This window comes from Rhinichthys klamathensis, unplaced genomic scaffold (genome assembly GCF_029890125.1).
Source record: "Rhinichthys klamathensis goyatoka isolate OS25496 unplaced genomic scaffold, OSU_Roscu_1.1 h1tg000487l_1, whole genome shotgun sequence".
Taxonomy (NCBI): Eukaryota; Metazoa; Chordata; class Actinopteri; order Cypriniformes; family Leuciscidae; genus Rhinichthys; species Rhinichthys klamathensis.
This window is the reverse complement of record NW_026606974.1, coordinates 3143969-3167687: the sequence shown is the minus strand read 5'-3', so window position 1 is coordinate 3167687 and position 23719 is coordinate 3143969. Positions and strand designations below refer to the sequence as shown.

At 38.3% G+C, this 23719-nt stretch overlaps 1 protein-coding gene across 3 annotated transcripts in view; it reads left to right on the top strand.

Moving 5' to 3' along the window:
* The window catches only part of mvb12bb (multivesicular body subunit 12Bb), a 145958-nt gene extending 122981 nt beyond the window's left edge, over positions 1-22977 (top strand). For 2 of the 3 annotated variants that reach the window (XM_056237465.1, XM_056237467.1), the window contains exons 8-10: positions 11899-11957; positions 12391-12450; positions 16305-16459. In XM_056237465.1, coding sequence (XP_056093440.1) covers positions 11899-11957; positions 12391-12450; positions 16305-16352 — 167 coding nt within the window. In that variant the 3' untranslated portion in view covers positions 16353-16459. Of the gene's footprint in view, positions 1-11898; positions 11958-12390; positions 12451-16304; positions 16460-22666 lie in introns of those variants that run through there. The other variant, XM_056237466.1, reaches the window with a different exon arrangement.
* Positions 22978-23719: the final 742 nt, after the last annotated feature.

The following is a 23719-nucleotide window of genomic DNA, read 5'->3' as shown; positions in this document are numbered from 1 at the left end:
ATGCTGGCAACTGGCATTGCAAAGGCATTAGAATAATTATTGTCAGAGTACATTCACATATAAAATGTATACATTTACATTTTAGTTTTACCCTATTCATTTTAATTCCGTAGTGTCAATAGCCCCTTTCACACAGCAATCCCGGTAAATTACCATACAATTGCCAGAACGACTTAACCGGTAAATTCAAAAATGTGCTGTTCACACAAGCAACAGCGTTCTGATTTTTACCGGTAACAGAACATTCACACATCAGTTCCAAAATACCGGTAAACTCTGTGATGATGTCATTAACCGTAAGTTTACGCCTTGTTCCTGAAGAAGGCTAGTTATTTTATCATACCTGACAGTATCGCTAACTGTAGTTGACAAATCTCTTCATCCACCCGGATGAGGAGAAGAGCTTTAGTTTCGATATCACTCCAATTTGAAGACATATTGTAAACAGTGCTGAGTAAACACATCATATGCGTCATAATTTTATGAATGGCTTAGAGACGTTGCTCTTTCAGCGGCTTCTGATTGGCCCAATCACTTGTTGCGTCAGCGCGTTCTGACCTCGTACATGATACCGGTAATATTCATTCCGCGTTGACACAGCGCATATACCGGTAATTAACTGTAATGTTACAACTTCGCTTACTGGTAAATTGCCGGAACCAATGTATTGGTATATTTGAAAAGGTCCTGTTCACACATGATTTGTTACTGGTAATTTACCAGTAATTTACCAGTAAAGGCTGTATGTGTGAAAGGGGGTAATGAAACATGAAACACAATGAAACCCTTTTAGGTTTACTTGGCTCAAGTTTTTATCCATCCATCCAACAATAATTGACAGAGTACTGCTGCCCCCCCAGCTTGTTTGAGGTACAAGAGACTCTGATGTGATATTAATGTATTTATTTAGCATTAAAATACAATTAGCATTACAATTAATATACCATTGATATCCCCTTTTTATCATGATCAGTGGAGAAATATTTAGTCTTTTTCTTTTCTATTCATGCTACAAATGTAAATGCGCTCTTCTATTATTTTCTAAATGTGTCTGTAAGTTTCTTGGAGATTTAAGTCAATCGTAAGACTAATGAGAACCACGTGCCTGTGGGCCTAATCACAGTCCGGGGTATCATTCCTCATCCGTCCATCTCCCAGCCCAGAATAAGATCTGTTCCTTCATTAGTCTCCAGCCTATCAAACATGGCCGCCCTCAATAGATGGGCCTGTCTAGCCTTCCCATTGCCCTCATGTTCAGCAGTCTTTGTTATCGCACATCTAATTAGAACTTGATAAAAATATTTCCCTCGAAATCCAGCCATTAAATATAGGTTAAGGAGATTTATGATCAAATATGCTCTTAAAGATCTTTTAATGGGTCTGTGGACTCGTTAAGTTGGTTATTAACGAGCCCCTAATACATAGTGCGATTTAAACTCTCAATGAGATTCCGGGGAATGGAGCCATTTCTGATAAGGGGGAAGTGGGCCCCCCAAAGGCTGTTTTGAAAGTGTGCTGCCTGCGTTGTCTCTAAATATATTAAGAGACTCATCTACAGCTGTATGAAGAGTTTATTCTCTAAAACACTGGCCAAATTCCCACACCCATGCTCTCAAAAATAAATGCTTATTGTAGTCAGCATGCTATTTTATGTGTTGTCAAAATTTATGATCATTCTTTATTGTTCGATGTCATAGCTATGGGTTGTATGTAGGCCTATATATGTATGTATGCATTTATTTATTTATTTAATTTTCTATTATTCTAGATTATAAATTTATAATTCATTTTGGGGGGGGTCATACCACATGACATTTTACAATAAAAAAATAAAATAAAATTAACAGACTTGACCTTGACAGTCATGAGGCTTTCCAAGGGGTCTCTATAATTTCCTGTTTTGTTTTGTTTTGTTTTGTTTTGTTTTGTTTTGTTTTGTTTTGCTTTGCTTTTGGTGTTTTTGTTTTGTTTTTGTTGTTGTTTTTTGTTTTCTCAGTGTTCTATGCCCCATGCACTTATGTATAGTTCCTAAACATCTAGCCATCTGAAGTCAATCAGGCTATTGCTTCATATCCCTGATTGGCTACACAGTTACTTCATTCAGGGCTCAGTGTCGTAGCTTGCGCCGTTTGTTAGGCCAAACTGCAGCTGTCAAACCTTATGCACATACTCTCATCTCTCAATGACACATCTAAGCTACAGTGTCTACTGAGCCTCATGTCACGCCGAACGTAATGCTACGATGCTTAGCATAATTAATGAGGAATGGCGGTGCGGCATTGGTAGATTGGTTTAAAGAGATGATGAATGGTCCTATGGCTGCACCAGTGGCTGCCAACGAGGCCTCTCATGCTGTCATCCCTCCTGCCTGAGTCCTGGCACACATCATTACTCACCAGGCCGAGGTGCCACTTTACATCGCCCTGCAGCCGCCAACATGGAAAACTTAATAACACTCCCCAGCTCTGAGGGGATCTATTGGGGCTCCATGCCAGTGATTGTCTACTGTAGAGTGCCAGTGCAACTTAAGTAGAGGTATGGGATGCTAGCTCAGCTCAAAATAGCTCTCACACTGACTGTAGCCCACAAATACGGGCACTGACCCTAATGCGTGACCCTCACACCACTTTCTTGCCTTAATTTGCTTCTCTTTCTTTTATGGTTCAACATCCCTTTCCAAGAACGCCCTACCTCCTGCTTCAGCATGGTGAGTTAGCATACCCACAGAACCGCTAATTAAGAGGGGATTTGATGTAATTGTGCCTTCTGCTGCGGCCCATCCGGCACACGCAATTTAGCGGCGGGTCCATTGCCAGCTCTGCCCCTCATGCATGCTCTGGAGAGGCCGAGCTCATTTGCTCAGAGTCTCAAAACAACTTCAGATCACTATGCTAGAATTACAGCACCTCTAGACCTCTCACATGCCAGAGCTAGTACTAATCTCTCTAGTATAATAGACTAATGCATAGATCACTTGGTCCAAATCAGTTCAATTCCTACCCGCATTTATATATAAAATGTTTATTATTATTATATTTTGCATTTTTATTTTACTGTCTATTTTATGTTTTGAGTTTTATTCTATTGCATTTTTTATTGTGTCTGTTTTTAATTTAATTTTGTTTCTTTTATTTCACTGTCTTTACTTTTTGTGTGTTATTTAGTTTATTGTCATTTGTTTTATATTGTTTTTATGTGTATTTTATTTGATTGTTTTTTATGTTATTTTTTGTGTTTTGTTTTGTTTTTATTTTGTGTTTTTTTAATATTGCTTTTATTTTATATTGCTTCATTTTCATTTACTCAGTTATTGTATTCATTTTTAATACTTGCTCTTCGAAGACAATTTTTTTCTGAGATAAAAGCTGAGAAAAATGTATGGTAACACTTTAGTTTAGGGTTAATTCTCACTATTAACTAGTTGCTTATTAGCATGCATATATTACTAGGATATTGGCTGTTTATTAGTACTTAGAAATCACATATTAATGCCTTATTCTGCATGACCATATTCTACATTCCTTAATCCTACACAACACCCAAACATAACGACTACCTTACTAACTATTAATAAGCAGTAATTTATTGAGGTTTATTGAGGCAAAAGTCTTAGTGAATAGTTAGTTAATAGTGAGAATTGGACCCTAATCTAAAGTGTGACCAAACGCATAATTCTGTGTGTTTCCAGGTGGAACGACGCAAATTATACCTCATTAGTGGCTCACTTCTGTAAATTAGGATAGATAGTGTTCATACCAACTGTGAACAGTACTGTCCACTTGAACCATACTCAAGACCACCTTTTCAAATGGACAGAGTTGCTTAGAAACCATATGAACTGGACACCAATACCTTGTAAGCATCCTGTGAAAGCATCCTTTAGTATTTAGTATTTCTCTCTATGTAAATGTGCATTCTTTATCATTACATGGAGGAATAAAAAACATTATTAGAGATTATTTTTATCTAAAGCTAATGTTTCTCGACCTCTCTTATGGAATGGAACAGGTGATAGGTACTGGGATTGCATTACGTTACAGTATTTCTGAACTATGTGCTTATTGCCAGGATTCAGTTGGAGCATTTGGCTCTTCTTTCACTCTGGAAGACGGATAGATCAGTGCCCAGTGGGTGATGCCTGCTGGCACCCAACCCTCTACCAGATTTCAAGGACCACTTGTCACCCAGATGGAAAAATAACAATTCTCTTCTAAATAAACTTAATAAATCTCCCCCCGCCCCCTTATCTCTCTAATCTCTCCCTCTCGCTCTTTCACTTTTTGTGCACTTCATCACCCAAACATTTAAACCCAACAATTTACTCTACCTCATGTCGTTTCAAACCTATAGAACTTTCCATCCATTACAAAAGGTGAATTTTTAAGAATCTCCTGGCGACTCTTTTCTTTTTAATCAAAATCATTGTTAAAGGAGTAGTTCACTTTTGAAAAAACTTTTGCTGATAATTTACTCACCCCCATGTCATCCAAGATGTCCATGTCTTTCTTTCTTCAGTCGAAAAGAAATTAAGGTTTTTGATGAAAACATTCCAGGATTTTTCTCCATATAATGCACTTTACTGGGCACCAAACTGTCCAAGGTCCAAAAGACAGTTTCAGTGCAAACTGCAAACTGTTCAAAGGGCTTTAAACGATTCCAGACGATGAATAAGGGTCTTATCAAGCGAAACGATCGCTCATTTAAAAAATAAATAACAAAGTTTAACTTTTATAAGCTCAAATGCCCGCCTTGCTCTGTTCTGTGTGACTCTCTTGTTCGAACTCGTTCATCAAAATGAACGAATCTTTTTTCGAGTCATTTGATTCATTTAACGAACGAAATGAACGAATTGACTCGAAAAAAGATTCGTTCATTTTGATGAACGAGTTCGAACAGGAGAGTCACACAGAACAGAGCAAGGCGGGCATTTGAGCTTATAAAACTTAAACTTTGTTATTTATTTTTTAAATGAGCGATCGTTTCGCTTGATAAGACCCTTATTCATCGTCTGGAATCGTTTAAAGCCCTTTGAACAGTTTGCAGTTTGCACTGAAACTGTCTTTTGGACCTTGAACCGTTTGGTGCCCAGTAAAGTGCATTATATGGAGAAAAATCCTGGAATGTTTTCATCAAAAACCTTAATTTCTTTTCGACTGTAGAAAGAAAGACATGGACATCTTGGATGACATGGGGGTGAGTAAATTATCAGCAAAAGTTTTTTTTAAAGTGAACTACTCCTTTAAGTTTAACTCAGTGACTCAGTGATTTATTTGCATCTGTTAACAGCCCAATGGTGTGGAAGATTTTTCAGTTTCTCGCACAAAGCTATTAAAAGACATATATAGGATTATAGTCTCCTATGTGAAGCCTTTGGCCCTTTTTGTTGTAATGGCATGGAAAAAAGCAACCAGTATGTTTATACAAAGTTTGAATGAAACTCAAATGGTTTTGGAACGACATGAGGGCGAGTATATAATGACAGATTTTTAGTTTTTGTCCAAACTAGTCCATTAAAATGTTGCCGTATTTCTCTGAATAGCTCGTATACAAGTCTCACACAGTCTTAAGTTACAACAAAAGAATAGCTCATGTGGTTGTACTTGTTTATAAGATCTCTGTCTTACATTTCATTTGGGTTTTCTGTTCTGCAAGTTCAGGTACCATGTTGCTCTAAAGCAAAATATTGATTCTTCTCACTTCAATCATGCATGAGTACGATGCACAATGAGACAAAGTTAAGATGGAAAATGAATAAATGAAGAAAATCAGACAAAAAGAGGAGGAATGGCATGGGCCACGACAGAGTCATTAAAAGGTGCTGAAAATAGCAGCGAGCCATCATCTGTTCTCATAGCACGGGTCAGGAGCGCTGACACTTCCAAAACTCCTCCTGTCAGGGCAGGGGGCCATTTGTATTCTCTCTCATTAGGCAATTTGACTAATGACCAGGCTGGGCTTTGGAGGGGCTCGGGCAGACCTCCTCGCCCAGGCTCTGGCTTCACCAGGCAGCAGCCTCTATTGGAACGGCACAGATGGCAAACCCAGGCGACAAAATAAACGACAATATGTCTCTAAGATGTCTTTAGCCGGCAAGCACATTTTTTCTTTAAAAGCAAGAAGGTTTGCTGCTGGTAGACTGTCTGTTTGATGAGAGAGCTGTTGGGATATCCATAGGGTTAAAGCGTCCCATCTTAGCCCTGGTCCTTCTAGTTATCCCGTGTATCTCTGTGCCTAATCTGCAGTTCACACCCACTGGGTATCCCTCCCTTCCTATCAACTTCTCCAGTTTTCACATCCACTTGCACTATTGTCCTTTATGCATGACCTGCTGCTGCAGTGAGTCAGACTGCAGTCGGCTGTTGCTCTCCTGTGGTTTGGCTGGATGTTGTCAGTGTGAGCTGTGGGTGTGAGGAGATTAAATGCGTGTTATGGGGTGAAAAGGTAAGGTTAGGGGAAGGACTGAATAGTTGTATGGAAAGAGCATTAATTACTTATATTGCCTGAATGTAGGAAAAATAATGGGCAGAGAGCTTGGGCCTTAGCCCTGCTTAACCATCCTCCACTTTCTTCATCCTACCAATAGCGCCCCAATATGTGTATGTCTTTCTCCTATTGCTTCTTTGTCCCCGGAGAAAGGTAATTCTCTCAATTTCTTTCCACCCAAGGCATCTACCGATTACCCTGCTCGCTCATCCCCTCTAGATTCAAATAACTCGAAGCAGAATGGACCATGCAGACAGAGTATGGATGTCTCCACAGGTCTGGGAGAAGGGGTCCGGAGATATCGTTCATCTAAGACCCTGTTTACACCTGGTATTGAGATGCATTTTGGTTGATCAGATCACAAGTGGGCAATACTAAATACAGGGGTAAACGGGGTCTGAAACATTTTGAGCTTGTCCCCTTTCAACTTTCAGAGGTAGTTGAAAACGCATTAGACCGGATTGCTTTCAATGTAGATGCTCATGTGGTTGAATGTGTTACTTACTGACTTAATTTGTAAACATTATAGGAAGCTTGCTAGCCAGACAGGATTTAAACTTTGTTGGCTGGAGACCCAAGTTTAGTTTGAACCAAGCACAATGTTCTCTCACCATTCCTGATTTCCAACACGCACTTACAGTGTTCGGTGTGGTCTTGCGGCTATCAGAGCAGAATTGAAAGCTGATGCTTTCCGTATGTTTTTCCGTTGTCTCCTGGCACGTTCATATGGAAACTGTGCGGGTTTATTTTGTCCATTAGATCGAAAGATCTGAAAAAACCCATACATTTACCCGCCCATCGACCCTCCCTTCAAAGAAATCATGACAGAACTGTCTGAAAGTGGACAAAAGAGACGTATTAAAACACTAGGTGTAAACAGGAATGTGTCTCCCTTGTCTACTTGTGATCCAATCGACCAAAACGATACCTTCGACCTAAATGACCTTCCGCTGTCTCGCACTTCGAGCCGGACCAGTTTAAACTCAGTCTGGCTGTAGCACGAGTCATAAGTTTTACCAGCTCATCGTATTCAGCAGTTTGCTGTGTTGAGCAAGAAACAGATCTTTTAAATATATCCATTTCTACTGACACCACATCTATTATATAGGACCCTCTTGAAAATGAGATGATGCTTCTCAAGAGGCTATCCTTTAATAAATTCAATTCAATATCAGAATCACAGACAAGCAATGAGTCCTCACTTTCCACGGAAGAAACCGCTGAGAGGGCTTTCGCTTCTGGCTCAAAGTCAATGGAGCCAGCAGGAGAGGAGAGGGGAACTCCCTCACATTCCTCTACTAGTTCCGTCTGAGAGTCCCTTGGTCGTAGCCTGCGAGCTGCCTCAGCAAACGTGGAGCTAGAGCCGTTCACTGCAAACGGGGGCACAGGAACACAGCGCTTGTGTTGTCTTCTTGCCATTATTCTGCTTACCTTCTATCCTTTCTTCACACACTGCTATCTTCACACAGCACTCAAACAAGCGGCTTCCTGAAGACAAAGAAGCTGATGATGTGTTCTCAGGAACCCTTCTTATACACTGGGGCGCACCTTGCGACATCCTCGCACTGCATCGACCATTTTGTGAACCCCCACCACCCCACCCTCATCCTCTGGGGAAGAAATTATTTTTTTGTTTCATGAACTGTGCTGTACTGGCTGACCGAGTCCTCCATCTGTCAGTCTTTTAGCATTAGCCTACGTATAAATCTGATGTGTGTGCGAGTCAGTGTGGCGAGTGTGGCTGGCGGAAGTCCTGTGTGAGAGTGCATCCAACAATGGAAGTGTGAAGGATTAGAGCTCATAGCAGCATGTAAGGGAAGTCTTCTCTGCCTGCAGCAACCATCCGTCAGGGTTCGGGGGCTGTGGGGATGACAATGCCGGAATTTTTCACAACACCTGACACTGCTATTAATAAGGCAATGATCCTCATAGCCACACTCATACTCACTTCAGCACTCCCTCATCATTCACTCACTCTAACCGATCCAAGTGCTGAACGCACCACTCTAATCAGCAATTAATGAAATGATGGTACCTGTGTACCAGGTCTAATCGCATATCAAGTATTGGCAGACTGAAAATCCCTATTGTAGTATTTGTTTTGAATAAACAGATATCATGCAACATTGAACTGCACATCTGTGTCCATCAACCTTGTGAAGATCAATGAGCTCTTTTCGACCTGCACAAGGTGTTTTGGTCACAGCTAGTAGAGCTTTGTGCTTGTAATGGGGAAAATCCAAGGTCATGGGTTTGCTGTTGTACCTACTGGAAATTAAATGAAGTGGCTAGATGGGCAAGTGAATTGTTTTAAATGCTTTACAACTACTTGGACCACAAAAGACCCAAAGTTCCATAATGTGATCTCGCCCGACACTTCGCATTTATAGGTGTATATATCCTGAACACTGGCGTTTTGGGGCTTTAGTACCTACAGACATTTCAAGCTGCTTCTCAGTTATGCTCTTCCAGAGGAGAGTACATATCAGACTGCCTGTGGTCTAACCTATTTGAGTAGAATCTGCCAGGCACCATACGTTACCTTTACGACTTCCGTCCAGGCAGCAGCAGTCTGGACAAACATTACCTTAACACTCCTCCCCAACATGACCCCAAACTCACATCCATTTTTCTATCCTCACAATCGCCCCCCAAATCTTACCGTCAGACCATGAGCGTGTGCAAAAAGCGTGTGCATATATGTGTGTATTAGTGTGGGACACCCAGTATGAATGGCGGGAGAATACTAAGTGGGATCTGATTGAAAACGCAATGCTTGAACAATAAAAGGTAATGCTCCGGCCTTCAAGTCCCACCTTCATCCATCCGACGCATTCTCGTTTCATCAAAGCCTTCCTAGCAACTATATGTTGATTCAAATGCATTCCCCGCCAGCCTTGCTCTCTCCCCCCACGCTGTTGTTCAGTGATGCTTTAGCACATGTTTATTCACTTGTTTTTATGGACCGAAACAAGTCGTTATCATCCTCCTTTCAATTACCCGAGCCCTGCTGGTAAAATGACCTCTTGAAGCGCTTTGTTGTTCAATAGTCCATTCTAGAGCTGAGTGATACATTCCCAGAGGCCTGTCTAATGGCCGTAAAGGTAGTATCCAAAACGATGTTAAAAATATATCCATAAGGGAAGCTCGAAGGGGCTATTTGAGTAGGTCGTTGATGGCTGTGGTAAAGTAGTTTAACCTTGTATATCATTCTCTTGATTTTAGTCATAATGAGTCCGGCCCTCCTTTATCTTTAAAGGTGTTCGGTTTCTTAGGGTGAGACGTATGGTTGGCAGTGTATATATATATATACATAGGTCCTAATGTTTTTTATTTTTTGGTTAATCACATGACTTATGATATTTCAATAAGTAGAGTAGTTGTTTTGTTATTTTGTAATTGTAATAAATAATGCCAAACTACTTATCCTTACTGATCCAACTGATATAAGTAACCCCCCTTTTTTTAATAAAACAATAATATATTATGAAAAAAAACTATTTCATTTTATTATGAAACATGCCCATCATAGAAGAGGTGTGTTTAAGTAATTGTATGTATGAACTGCGTTTTATTTTATTTTCGAATAAATGCATACAAAAAAAGCATCACATCATTACCCCAAATACAAATAGTACTTGAATTATGCAGTGCCAACCTTTGCCAGGGTGGACTGAGCTCATGATTGGGGGACGTTGTCATCATTTATAACTTGTTCACCTTTTCCCCAAGGTATCCTATGTGTGTTCAGATATTCATTAAGAATAATGGACACATTTTGGAAGAGTTGGGGACAAAGAAGCATTCAGCTTTTGCCAAAGTAATGAAACCGTATGACAGTTTAAGATATTCTTCCAGCCTTTAGCAGTAAATGTTACACTGTCGACCTCCAGGTAACTTATGAGAAGATTTCCTCTGGTTTCCTCCTTCCATGCCAGCAGATCCCTTGTGCTGTTGTAAATATATAGCGCTGCTGTTAGTTGCCATACTCAATATGTTTTCCATGAGCAAACTCAGGCACTTTCCGATTATTTTTTTTTGAGGGGATGGACATTTTCTTCAGTTCAGTCAATGGGAGCTATTGTGCGCTCGTGTCACCCTGTGTTAATTTGGGCTCTAATGTATTTGATAAACAAAGGGGCGCTCTTTAGCCTGACAGTCGTGACACCCTGATTCTTGCGTGGGCGCCGTGTGGCGCAGGGTTACGCCGTTAATAACCCACTGGCAGCCATCAAAGGCGCTTTAACCATGATCATTATGATAAAGGGCATACACTTAATTACAGGCCTGCTTAATTATAGCTCTGTTGAAGCTCGTTTGTTTGGTAGAATGCTAATTATACCACCGCACTCTTGGCAAGTCCTCTTTCAATCCACCTCTCTCTTTCTTTCCCGCTCTCGCTTTCTCTCCGAGAGCCGAACACTCTGGCTCATTTTCATGCAAATTGATATCCGGCGAATGTTTTGTCTCTCTCTTTCCCCTTTTTCTTTCGACGTGTGCGAGTGGGGCTTTGTTTTTGGAGTCGAACGTCTCCCTGACAAGACAGGATCAGGAATAATCAAGAGTAATTAACAGGGAAAGAGGGAGGAGAGCGAGTGTGTGTGTGTGTGTGAGGGGGGGGGGGGGGGGGCACTCAAATACAGTGGAGGATAAAAAAAGGCTTTCATCTCGCTTTGTCTGAGCGAGTTTCCGAAGGGATTCGGGAACTTTCCGTCTTCTGCTATTTGCGGCCATTAGATTAAGTCAAATGCATTTTTCAGAACATAGAAAACAGTACAGAATATTGCTGGTGTTTGTTTGGAATATTACTTGTTTGGTTTTATTTTTATTATTGTTATTTTGAATTTTATTACAGTACTCTCTAATTTGTCCATAGTGGAGTTACCCAGAGAGCAACATGGTGTCGGCCCAGATGTGGGCCGGATCTGGGCCGACACTATGTTGTTGTCTGGGTAAAGTGTGTATATGACCATTGTCCCTGGCAAACAATTCCCTGCACTGTACTAGTTTCATGTCTCTCTTTCATGTCTCTACAATCTTTTTCTTCTCTGATAAAATAATTATTAAAATAATAAGCTGTTTGGCTGGTCTTAGCTGGTATTCCAGCCAGGTCATATCTGGTTTAGCAGGCTGGTTTGGTACGGCTGGTCTTATCTGGTCAGCTTAGGCTGGTTTTAGCTGGGGGGGGGGGGTTCTGCAGGGATGTCTAGTTAATTTTTGTTTTTGATGCAATAAGTTGCAGTTGTCCAGTCCAGGTTTGGTTTTTCAGTAATAACCACTTCATTATCACTTATCTCTTTAGATTCTGCAGGGATGTCTAGTTAATTTTTGTTTTTGATGCAATAAGTTGCAGTTGTCCAGTCCAGGTTTGGTTTTTCAGTAATAACCACTTCATTATCACTTATCTCTTTCCAGCTATGGATGATATACCCTTTATGATCTCCAAAAAATCTACCTCCACAACCAGAGATGAAGTAAGTTTTTTAAAAGGAAAATAATAATCATCATTTTTTTAACAAATTTCCAAAAACCCTTTCCCAGACTTTCATTGGTTGGACAGAGACAGATAGGTTGAGCTTCATTGGTTGAGCCAGTCTTGCGATGTTGGGCTGGTCCCGATGCTCAAACAAATCTGTCGCTATGCTACTTACGCAACCAAACTTTTGCTAGACCCCCCATCCCACCCAGATGCTGCCCAACCCTGAAACGGATCTGCAGCTGTTGAATACACGCAGACAGACAGAGCTGGCTCACGGAGGGCCATTTGGCCCCTGTCACAAGAGCTCTGCTCTTATTGTCAGAGAGAGAATGAGAGCGAGAGGATTAAAGATCTTAATCATGCTTACTTAACCATGAGCGCCACCATAATGTTTCCTCATATGTTATTTTATTTATTTATTTTTTCAGATAGAGCCAGTCCATTTCTTGAGCATTGCCATCAAATCACCACAAGAGATTGAGGAGGAAGTAAGTTCAAATATGCTCAGGTAGACTGCGGTGCTCATACTGTATTATACACATGCGCATATTGTTTTATATTGTATTACATTTGTGTTGTAACGCTTTTCTGTATGTGCTCTCAGTCATTGTTGCAATTATCAGCGTCCAACATACTAAGCAGACAAGATTTTTGACTGTACATGGATATTTATTTTATTATTATTATTACATTTTAGGTATGTGGTGTAAGTCAGCTTAAAAAATGATAAATTATAAGTATTATTTCCTGTTGACGTGGAGTAAGCGAGCTCCAAACATCGCATGATAATTTTGAGAGCGTATAGGCAGCTGCAATGAAGTGACAAATAAGTATGATTATTATTGTAAAAAAAAAATTGTAATATTAATGATTATAGTTACAGCAATAATGCAATAAGAATGTAGTGCAAGGAGGCAGTAGTGCAAGCCACTTTATAGACAGTTCAAAGAAAATGAACTTGGTGATATGCGAGACTGATAATGGCTTTCATTTCATTACAAGTCATTACAGAATATCTAGAATAAATTATGTGAAAACAACAGGATTTTGTTTTAAATGGCAGTTTCTCTTTGTTTAGTTATACATATTTACTATCGCATTGACCCCCCCCCTCCCCATCAACACTCTCCATGGCGAAGCAGGCTGTGATTAGAAGCAGCAGACCCACACGAGGAGGGGGGATTCATTAATTACAGCAGATGAAGTAAAGCAGAGATAGTGTAACAGCACTGGGTTTAGTGAGGTGCGCGACAGCACAAGATTAATGGAGAAGCGAGGGCTGACGGCGACTGCCCTGATAATTAGAATCAGTGTGAGAGCATCCATAGCTATTGTTCTTCAGCCGCATCTTCGACCTGGAACGCAGTTTCCCTGCCACCCTGTCAAAACTGCAAGCCGGGATGCTCTTGCTCTGAATCAGTCACTGTTGGTCGTATATTGCTTGTGTATGACCCTGTGACATAAAAAAATAAAAATAAAATTTAAATAAAATTGAAAAATCGGAAATATATTATTATTATTGTTCTTACACAGTTATATAACATTTTATGCTCATGCTTAAATGCATGCAATATATATATATATATATATATATATATATATACACACTGTACACACACACACAAATTTATATATTTTATACCATATATATATATATATATATATATATATATATACACACACACACACACACACAAATGTATATATTTTATACTATATATTTATATATATAATAAAATACTATACATTTGTGTGTATGTATTTGTGTATAATATTATATTTTAGGTAATTCTCCTATTGATTTCTTCTTTGGTATGTGGTGTAAGTCAGCTTAAAAAATTATAGATTATAAATATTATCAGTAATTATTATTACATATTTAAATGAAAATATTTAGGTAATTTTCCTATTGATTTCCTGTTGATGTGGTGTAAGTGAGCACCAAAAGTCACATGGTTATTTGTGTGTGTGTGTGTGATACATCATACGAAATCTTTCTATTTATTTCCTCTTCAGTATGTGGTGTAATTGAGCTCCAAAAATAAAGATAATTATGTTAATAATTGGTTATAGAATAGGCAGCTGCAATGAAGTGACAAAAAAAGTTTTATTTTTGGTATTTGTATTTTTTACGTTATAGTTCTGTGCCAGTACTGATCTATTACTAAAAAATATATATATGGTAATGTAATTATTTTGTAGTGCTATTTTTTTATCACATATTGTAATTGTCATTAATGCAGTAATTCTTTTTTGAAATAAGTAATGAGCATAACATGGATTCTGTCATGTAAAGTGTTGCAAAAGTTTTAAGTGAGCGTATAATATAAATCAGTTGCATTTATAGACCAGGAGCTGAATGCATATTTCCAGTAGGAATCTGCACGTATTCCTTCATTAGTCTCTGGATGATAACTTCTCTGCTCGGGGCCTTGATGCACATCGTAATTGACTGATTGCTAATTCTATTAAAAACACATTCATTAAAAAGAGGCATTTTGTGACATTAAACATATGCACATGTAATTGCGGAAAAGCGTCGTAATCACAATCGGGTCCGTCGATAAGACCGCTCCCTAACAAGCATCACTTGAGCCATTTTTTTTTTTTTTTTTTTTTTTTTGAAGATGTTGGTTCCAGCAATTACGCATTCTTTTCATTTCCCAAATGATTTGCAAAACTCGTAGAGATTATAATTGCTTTTAGCCACGCATATCTAATTTGTGTCTTTTTAAGTGTTAATTAGTTAGTGATTTGAGCTGACGTCTTTATGTAGTTTGCACAGCTGAAAAATGTTATTGAAGGGAGGCTAATGATTCAGGATGTGTGTGTGTGTGTGTGTGCGCGCACGCGTGTTTTCAGCTACCTAGAATATACGATAAAACATTTAATATAAACATGCACAATATGTGATCTAATGCATGGCTTTAAACCAGACCTATAACATGCTATAACGGACGTGTGAGTGTGTGTGTGACTGTACATATGGTCATGTGAGGGAGAAAGAGACTGATAGGACACCCAGGCGGGGAGAAATTCAAATGAAGGGGGAATTAATGAAGACAACATGTCACATATTTTCACCTGCTCTGAGCAGGAACAGGAAATGAAGATCTGCTCATCTCGGAGGCTGCCGCCCATGTTCCGCATGTCACTGTCCTGTCACGGGCCTGTGTAAAAATGGCAGGCAGTGATACATGCACTCTGTGATAACAGCCCATTCCTATCCATCCATCATTTATACATGCGCGCACATACACACACGTACTTGCTTATTTATTACTCAGGTGTTGTGTGTGACTTTTTATTATAACTAAGCGCCGTGTGACATGTGACATGTTGGTGGAACTTGCAGTTTTCCTTGAGGTAGATGAAAGGGAGAGAAAGAGAGATTTCTGAAAGGAAGAACCATGTTGTTGTGTGATCCTCCAGCATCACCTAGTGCTGCGATTCTGCATAACATCTTACAAGGGCATTTTATGAAGCTCAAAATCATATTTATTTAGCTTTCTTTTTTTACGTAAAAGCATTCAATTCATTGTCTTTATTTTATTTTATTTATTTATTTTAGATTTGATTACTTTAGATGTGATTACTAATGTACTTTTATATAATGTAATTCCCAATCCTCCTATTTTAGTCACTATAAACTATGGTTTTTTTATATAACATGATATAATTATTTACACAACAGGCTATACAGTAATTATATAATAGGCTATATTTATTAATTTATAATAATTATGTATTCAAAATGTAACTGAAGATAAAAGCAGGGGTAAGTGATTGTGTAAATTCTTTATTTTTAATTGAGTGAACTGACACATGATTTCTCTGTGCATAACATAATCCTTTATGATATGTCTTTATTTGAGTTGTGCCTAGTCTTAAATATGTATTTGCACTGTATTTGGACATAATGTCAGGGCCTTTAGATGTAATACATTTATTTATGAGGGAAGGAAAAGGCTTAAATGAGTGAGAAGTCATGAGATATGGTGTTTTGTGGAAAGCTGTTTAGTACAGGTGTGTTAGTTTGCCTTCATGATTCAATGGCTGTTTTTGGTCACGTACACAAGGGGGCGCCATTCAGCAGCATTTACTGGGTAAAGACAAATTTGATCTGTAAGAGGGGTAAAAAAAAACTAAAAAAAAGTGTTGCTATTAGATGAAATTATGGTGACGTTTATGCTGCATTCACTCTAGAAGAGGGAAAAACCAATACAATGCAACACACACAAATATTATCATTGTTAGTAGCATTGTATGTCGACATTGTTTTTTGGGGTTTTTTGCTGTTGAATTGCCAGTCATAATTCTTTTTTTCTGTTTTTTTTTACAGTACAACTATTGTTTCAACAATGAACACAGCGCTGCTGCCTTCCCATGAACCCAGTGACTCTAGAGAGTGAAGATTCACCAGTAACACTGGTATAAGGAAGCAAACAGTGTAGTGAACCCCTCCATTTATTTCATCTAACAATCCAAAGATCAGAGTTTATGCAGACTTAGAGGCCATTTACACGACACAATTTTTAACTAAAAACTGAAAACTTTTTATGCGTTTAGACTGTTCATTTACAAGTCAACAGCGCTTTTGAAAACGGATTTCAAAGTTCAAGTTTTTGAAAATGATATTATTTATCGTCTCCGTGTTAACTATTAAAATGTGAATGTGGAAACGGTGGCGTCATGCGCATGCGTATTACACGTTCAGTCTATAGGCGCCTAGTGTTTCTTTAGTTTAGAAAGTAATATCGCCAACTACTGGCCTGGCAGCATAATACAGCGTTTTTAGTCATTTTTGCAGATCCTTGTGAACAGGGATCATTTTGACAACATTGTTGTCTGTACGCAAAAACAACACAAAGGAAAATTTTTTAGTACATCGTTGTCGTGTAAACGTACCCATAGAGTCCATATATTTCACATCAATTTTATTTACTTTCTTGTTCCTCGTCTTATTGTGAACCATTCAGTTTTCTTTTCCTCCTCCGTGCCATATAAAGATTTTACATGATCAAATGGATAAAAAATCAAGTACATCCAGTATTTTATTTTTTTCTTATTGAATATACTTTTTCAAATGAAAGGGGCTGCAACACTGTTTCTTTTTACTTTAATTTTTGCATATTAATAAATGTTCTCAGGGAGACTTTCAAGAAGTCGCTTCTGTACTTTTTTAAACAGATGGTGTGGTTTTGTTGTTTTAATAATGTAATTTTAATATTATAAACAGCCAAAAAAGCCTTTAAACTACTTCATTATGATTTTCTTTTAAATATTTTTTTATTATTTTGATTTTTAAACAACAGTAACTAGTCCAATTGTACACAAATAGGAATGTCTTACCATGAATGTTGTTTATTCAGTTCTTTGAAAACAAAAAAATAAAGTTGCATTGAGAACTCATTTTAGAATGTATATTCATTTGTACTTTGCACCACAACATACTCAGTGATATATAATTGTTTTTAACTATATGTGGAAGGTGCTTTCATCTTATTGTGTTACTTTTTCTTTTTCTTTTTTTTTTTTCAATTAACCACCCTGAGAAAAAAAATCCCACTCTTATGAGCCTTCGTCCTAGGATTTGTTTTCCGTCTCATTTCTAGTAACTTGAGGTACACTTTATGCTTAACACTGTAAAGCCAGACATATGAAATACAGTAGTTGGCAATAACAGTCATCTAAAACATCCCTCACATCCCTTGGCACAACATTACAGCCCATCAACCTCCATTAATCCCAGAGAAACCCGCTTTTGTGTTTAATTGTACAGAAAAAAGTGTGTTAATGACTTTTAGCTCTCCCAGATGCTTCTCTCTTATTTGTGACCACAGATGCATTTTTGCTGTCTTTGTTCTTGTCACTCTTGCTCTTTTCCCCAGACAAACTAATAGGGGTTTCTAGAGTGTGTGGGTGTCAGAGTCACTGGTGTGTTGATGATTTTAGTAACGCACAGCTGCATCAGGAAACACACATGCACAGGTTCTGTCTCACTGGGCCGTTTAGACATCATGAGCCACGGAGACAGGACGGTCTCATGGCTGTCCTTCCTGTCAACTAACTTCACACTCCTTTGAGAAGGTAGAACATTTAGGCCTGGTTTCACAGACAGGGCTTAGATTAAGCCAGGATTCAATTAGGACATTTAAGTAGCTTTTTTAAATGTGCCTTTAGAAAAAAAAAAACATTACTGGTGACAGTTATCTTATATTACTTTCAGTTAATTTATATATTTTAAGATTTGTCAGTACAAGTCACTTTCTGTTAAAACAAATCAAACATGCATTTTAGTCTGGGACTAGCCTTAAGCCTTGTCTGTGAAACCGGGATTTAGTTTCCCAGTCAACTCATCCACTAACCAAGACATGTCAGGTAAACACAAGCCTACTGTACATCTGGAGCAGTGGTTTTCAAGCATTTTGACTCGAAGACCCCGCTGTTCGACATAAAGGATCAATAATAATAGAAGTGATTTTATCTTAGCACTATTAATTTTTTTAGAAAATGACCGATCGTTTCGTTTCGCTAGATAAGACCCAATTCCTCAGCTGGATCGTGCAGAGCCCTTTGAAACTGTTTGGAACAATTTGGTTACCATTGAAGTCAATTGTGTGGAGAAAAATCCTGAAATGTTTTCCTCAAAAAACTTAATTTCTTTTCCACTGAAGAAAGAAAAATATGAACATCTTGGATGGCATTTGGGGTGAGTAATTTATCAGGAAATTTTCATTTCGAGGTGAACTAATCCTTTAACACCCGGACTCAGGGGCGGATCTACCGGGGTGGCATAGGGTGGCAAATGCCACCCTAAAATAAAGCCTTGCCACCCCTGCTGCCACCCCAGTTGGCGGCAACGAATTAAAAGTTATGGCCAATTTGACAATTTACGAACGCGAATCTCCAATGTCCGACTGCAGTGAATTCGCTCCGTGCATAATATGACGACCGTTGACGTTCGTACTTTATTGTGTGGGCAAATACTTCCGGTGATCTGACCGCGAGAGCGGGAGACAGCGAGAGCAAGAGACAACAGCGACCGAGTTCCATTACCAGAGAGATAAGTTTTCAACCCGACCAAATTTTTAAATGCATATATCATTTTCAGTGTATTTCACCTGTGCGTTTCTATGCTTTATATTACTGCATTTATTTTGTGCAAGTGAGATGAGTAAAGAACATCTGTTTCATATATCATTATCTGTCTGGTGTTTATAAGCAGTAGCCTACAGTATTTTACTACGTGTAAAATATACACAAACTTAGCTATATTAAGTTGTTTGTGTACAGTTAAAAATATAAAGTAAAATATGTGATAATAATATTGATCGAGCAATTGATGTAAGTAAGTAAAAAGGTAACACTTTAGAATACGGTTCCTTCGTTAATTAATAACTACACAGGAACAAATGAGTAACACAATATTAACAATCTAGTAACTACTATTAACTAAAAAGAAATTCTGATTAACAAATTAGTAAGTAATAGCGCAAAGATGAAAGTGGTAGTTCACTATTAACTAATCAATAACTACTTTTTTTAATGCTTCCCAGAGAAGTATTGTAAGAATCATGCTAACTAACTAGTAATGACTCAAGTGTTACTACATACTTCTAAAGGAATGACTAATTATTTGGATCCGTATTCTAAAGTGAAGATCATGGTAACTAACTAGTAATTACTCAAGTGTTACTACATACTTCTACAAGGAATTACTAATTCTTTTAAGCTTTGAGGTTTTTGGTGAAGTTTTAGATAGTAATTACCATAGAAGTATGTAGTAACACTTGAGTCATTACTGGTTAGTTACCATGATCTTCATTTTAGAATACGGATCCAAATAATTAGTCATTCCTTTAGAACTATGTAGTAACACTTGAGTCATTACTAGTTAGTTATCATGATTCTTACATGAAAAGCCAATCCTAAAGTGTAGAATCTTCTAATCCTTCACAAGATATTTGCACACACGTATATGAGCTAGGAGACATAAATAAAAACATATTTTTTTGCGAGGTAGGTTAAATAATAAAATCACTGTATATGATATTTGGATGGCTGATAACTCAATATGTTCCAGCCGTCACCGTGACTATTCCTCTGGACTGGCATTGAATCACTAGAGGACAATTAAGGTCCCGACAACTGCATTTAAAAAGCCATTTCTTTAAAATGATTCAGTTGATAAATAGTTCTCTAGGAGAGAGCATAGGCTAATTATTTCCCAAATCATAAGTCTGCTATGCTATTACATATTGATAAACCTTGTGTATTTGTTTACAGTAGCAGTTATTAATGTTAATGTAGTGCTAGTCATTTGTCCTGCATCAGTTATTGATTAGTTTTGCGTGAATTATTAATCTTTTTCAGTAGTTATCTGGGAAGCATTAAAAAATTGTAGTTATCAATTAGTTAATAGTGAACTACCACTTTCATCTGTGCGCTATTACTTACTAATTCGTTAATCAGAATTTCTTGTTAGTTAATAGTAGTTACTAGATTGTTAATATTGTGTTACTCATTTGTTCCTGTGTAGTTATTCATTAACGAAGGAACCGTATTCTAAAGTGTTACCAGTAAAAATACATGCGCAGAATTAAGAAAATATTATTTAATATTTATGGAGATAAATTTTAGCCTATGATAAAGCAAACGTGTGAATGTTCACAGGGTATTTTATTTAATATTATAACTATTATTATATAGTAGTGTAATGTAGACAGACACTATATCACAACTAAAAAGAGTTTTGAGTTTTTTTTTTGTTCAATTTGCACACTGAATATGGGTTGGAGCTCTTTATTTTGAACTCTCAAAGTGCACCAGATTGATGAATTTAACATTAAAAAGCACAAAATTTTCTTACGGGGGAGCATGCCCCCGAACCCCCCTAGAGGGACAGAGGTGCACTCTGCACTCACCACAGATTTACATGGGAAAAACCGGTATGCAGCTTATAGCTTGTTTTAGGATTCATCACTGTGGAGTATAGTTCAACTGAGTATAGTTCAACTTTTAGTATAGTTCAACCCCCAACCCCCCCCCCCCCCCCCCCCCCCCCACACACACAAAACAGATACAAATAATGCCCTTTTGTAGTGTGTTACACATACGATTTCTCATCAAACTGTGTTAACTGTGATTAAATTCAGTATATATACGTCTGCCATGTTGCCACCCCTCAAAAATTCCTGCCCCCCTCTTGCCACCCCATAAATATTTTCCTAGATCCGCCCCTGCAGCCCAAACCATCACTGATGATCCTTCCCATGCTTCACTCTGGGCAGCAACAGTCCGGCCCGGACTGTTGCTGCCCAGAGTGAAGCATGGGAAGGATCATCAGTGATGGTTTGGGCTGCAATTTCACAACATTCTGTGCTTGATGAGCGCATCATTTCCAAGGACTACTGAACCATTCTGCGGTGCGTTTCCCAAAAGCTTCGTTAGCCAACTACGATAGCAAGTTCCGTCGTTATCAGCATAGTTCAACGAGTCGGCGTTTCCAGAAACCAGTTCCAATGAACATTCGCAAACAGCATCGCAAAGTTGTGTGGTTGGAACGACACCTCTCGAGCTGTGGTTAGAATCATAGTTCTTTGTTTGCATGACATGTGGACTCAATAAATTATCTTGAGCAAAATAAGTATCTTTTATTTAGAATACATACAAAAGACAGTTATAGCTCGTCAAGAGATTTTAAGCGTGCGCACGTGTGAAAGTGCTCTAATAAGCAAGAATGAGTCTATGATTGAATCTGGAAATAAAGCAAAATAGCCTAACTGAGAAAAATGAGAAATAGTCCTCAGATGCCATGTCAGTAATTTATCGCAAAACATCTAGCATTAATTCGATCTCAAACAGATTCATTAAAAGTAGTTATTACTCCAGCACGTACATGACATCATTAACCAAGGTGGTTGAAGGACCACTTTGCGACAGTATATGGTTCCGGCAAACAGTCGTGAGTAGCTGGATGATTTCTTCAATGATGCATTGTACTGTGGTAGTGAAGCAGTGAGTTATTTCGTTGTACAGGAAACGCACCCCTAAAGTATTCTCTACTGTGCTTGATGGGCGCATCACTTGGACTACTGAACCATTCTGGAGGATGTGAACCTAATAGTTCAAACATTGTACCCTGAAGGTGGTGCCATGTAGGCCTACCAGCATGATAATGCACTAATACACATAGCAAAACATGTGACAGAATGGTTTGTTGAACATGAAAGTGAAATTAAACATCTCCCATGGCCTGCACAGTCACCAGATCTGAATATTATTGAGCCACTTTGGGGTGTTTTAAAGGAGCGAGTCAGAAAACGTTTCACATTGTGACCTGGCCACTGTTCTGGAAGAGGAATGGCTCAAAATCCCTCTAGCCACTGCGAAGGACTTGTATCTGTCATTCCCAAGATGAATTGATGCTGTATTGGCTGCAAAAAAGGAGACCCTACACCATACTAATAAATTATAGTCTAAAACCAGGTGTTCGTTTCATTGGCCAACCACTGTGTGTATATATATAGTCATTCTGCTGCAGTCAGGGAATACCAGATTCAGAGACAGAGAGAGTTAGTTCGACCCAAACAGGTATTCATTGACAGAGATGATATGCACAGTTAAGCAGGCGAGTAATGAAGCAGACAGTATAATGAGCAGATGAATACTGACTAACAGGTTCTCTTTCCTTTTTACCAGGGTAACGGGGGGACTGGTGGTGACTGGAGCGTGAAGAGTCGAGAGAGCACACACCTCTTGGCGGAGTAGGGTCAGTAGACAGGTAAGTGTAATGTTCCAAACATTAGCTTACAGGAGTTCACTACAGTATCACAAGGAGATTTCACTGCTAAGTAGTGAAAGCCGTATTGGAGACCAGACAAAGAATGACTGTGAGGTGTGTGCTTTTATTCAGGTCCTGATGAGGGGCAGGTGATTGCCAAGCGAGTAGAGGTGAGGGACAGGAGGGATGCTGGGAAATCTAGTTTTTGACTGGATGACTGGACTGGTGAAGATGGAGAGCATATGTGACAGCGCCTACTTTGAAGTTTACCACAGCCCACTATAATGTAGTGGGGCTTCTTTTTGTGTATATTATTAGTTATCCTAATTAGTATATTGTTATTAACATATGGTATTTAATTGCACATGTATTTATAAATTTTAGATCACCTTCACCATCAGCTATAGCGCTCACTCAAACTTAATCTTTAAAAACACTAATAGCACCGTTAAATGTAATCTTTAGCGAATATCAAAATTAATATCCATTTTCACACTGTACAATATAATGTTGTGACTTGTGGCATTAAAAACAATTAGTTTTTAGTCTTATTTTGAACCCTAATAGAAATAGAATTTTTATATTGGCTTTTATCGATTATGCATCCCTATATTTTATCCACTATGTTAGTAAAGGTGTTTTGTACCAAAAACAGTAATTTAGTTTATCATAACCTTTTTTTAACCCTCCTTATGACCTGTAGAATTTATCAGGCTATATTTTATCGCTGACGGGCAGAAACCTTGTATCTCCAAAAACGCTACTTTTCAAGAAATGGAAAAAAACACTGGATTTAAACACTGCGTTGTCAAAGCTGATATCGTGGCTTTATAATCAGACACTTACCTGTGTCATTATATTATTAACATATGTCATATTATCAAAATCATGCTCAAATGTAGTTAAGCGAATTTCGGACCTGCTTGTTTTGTCCGTCGTTAGATCGGCCGGATCTGAGGCAGCAAGTGCAT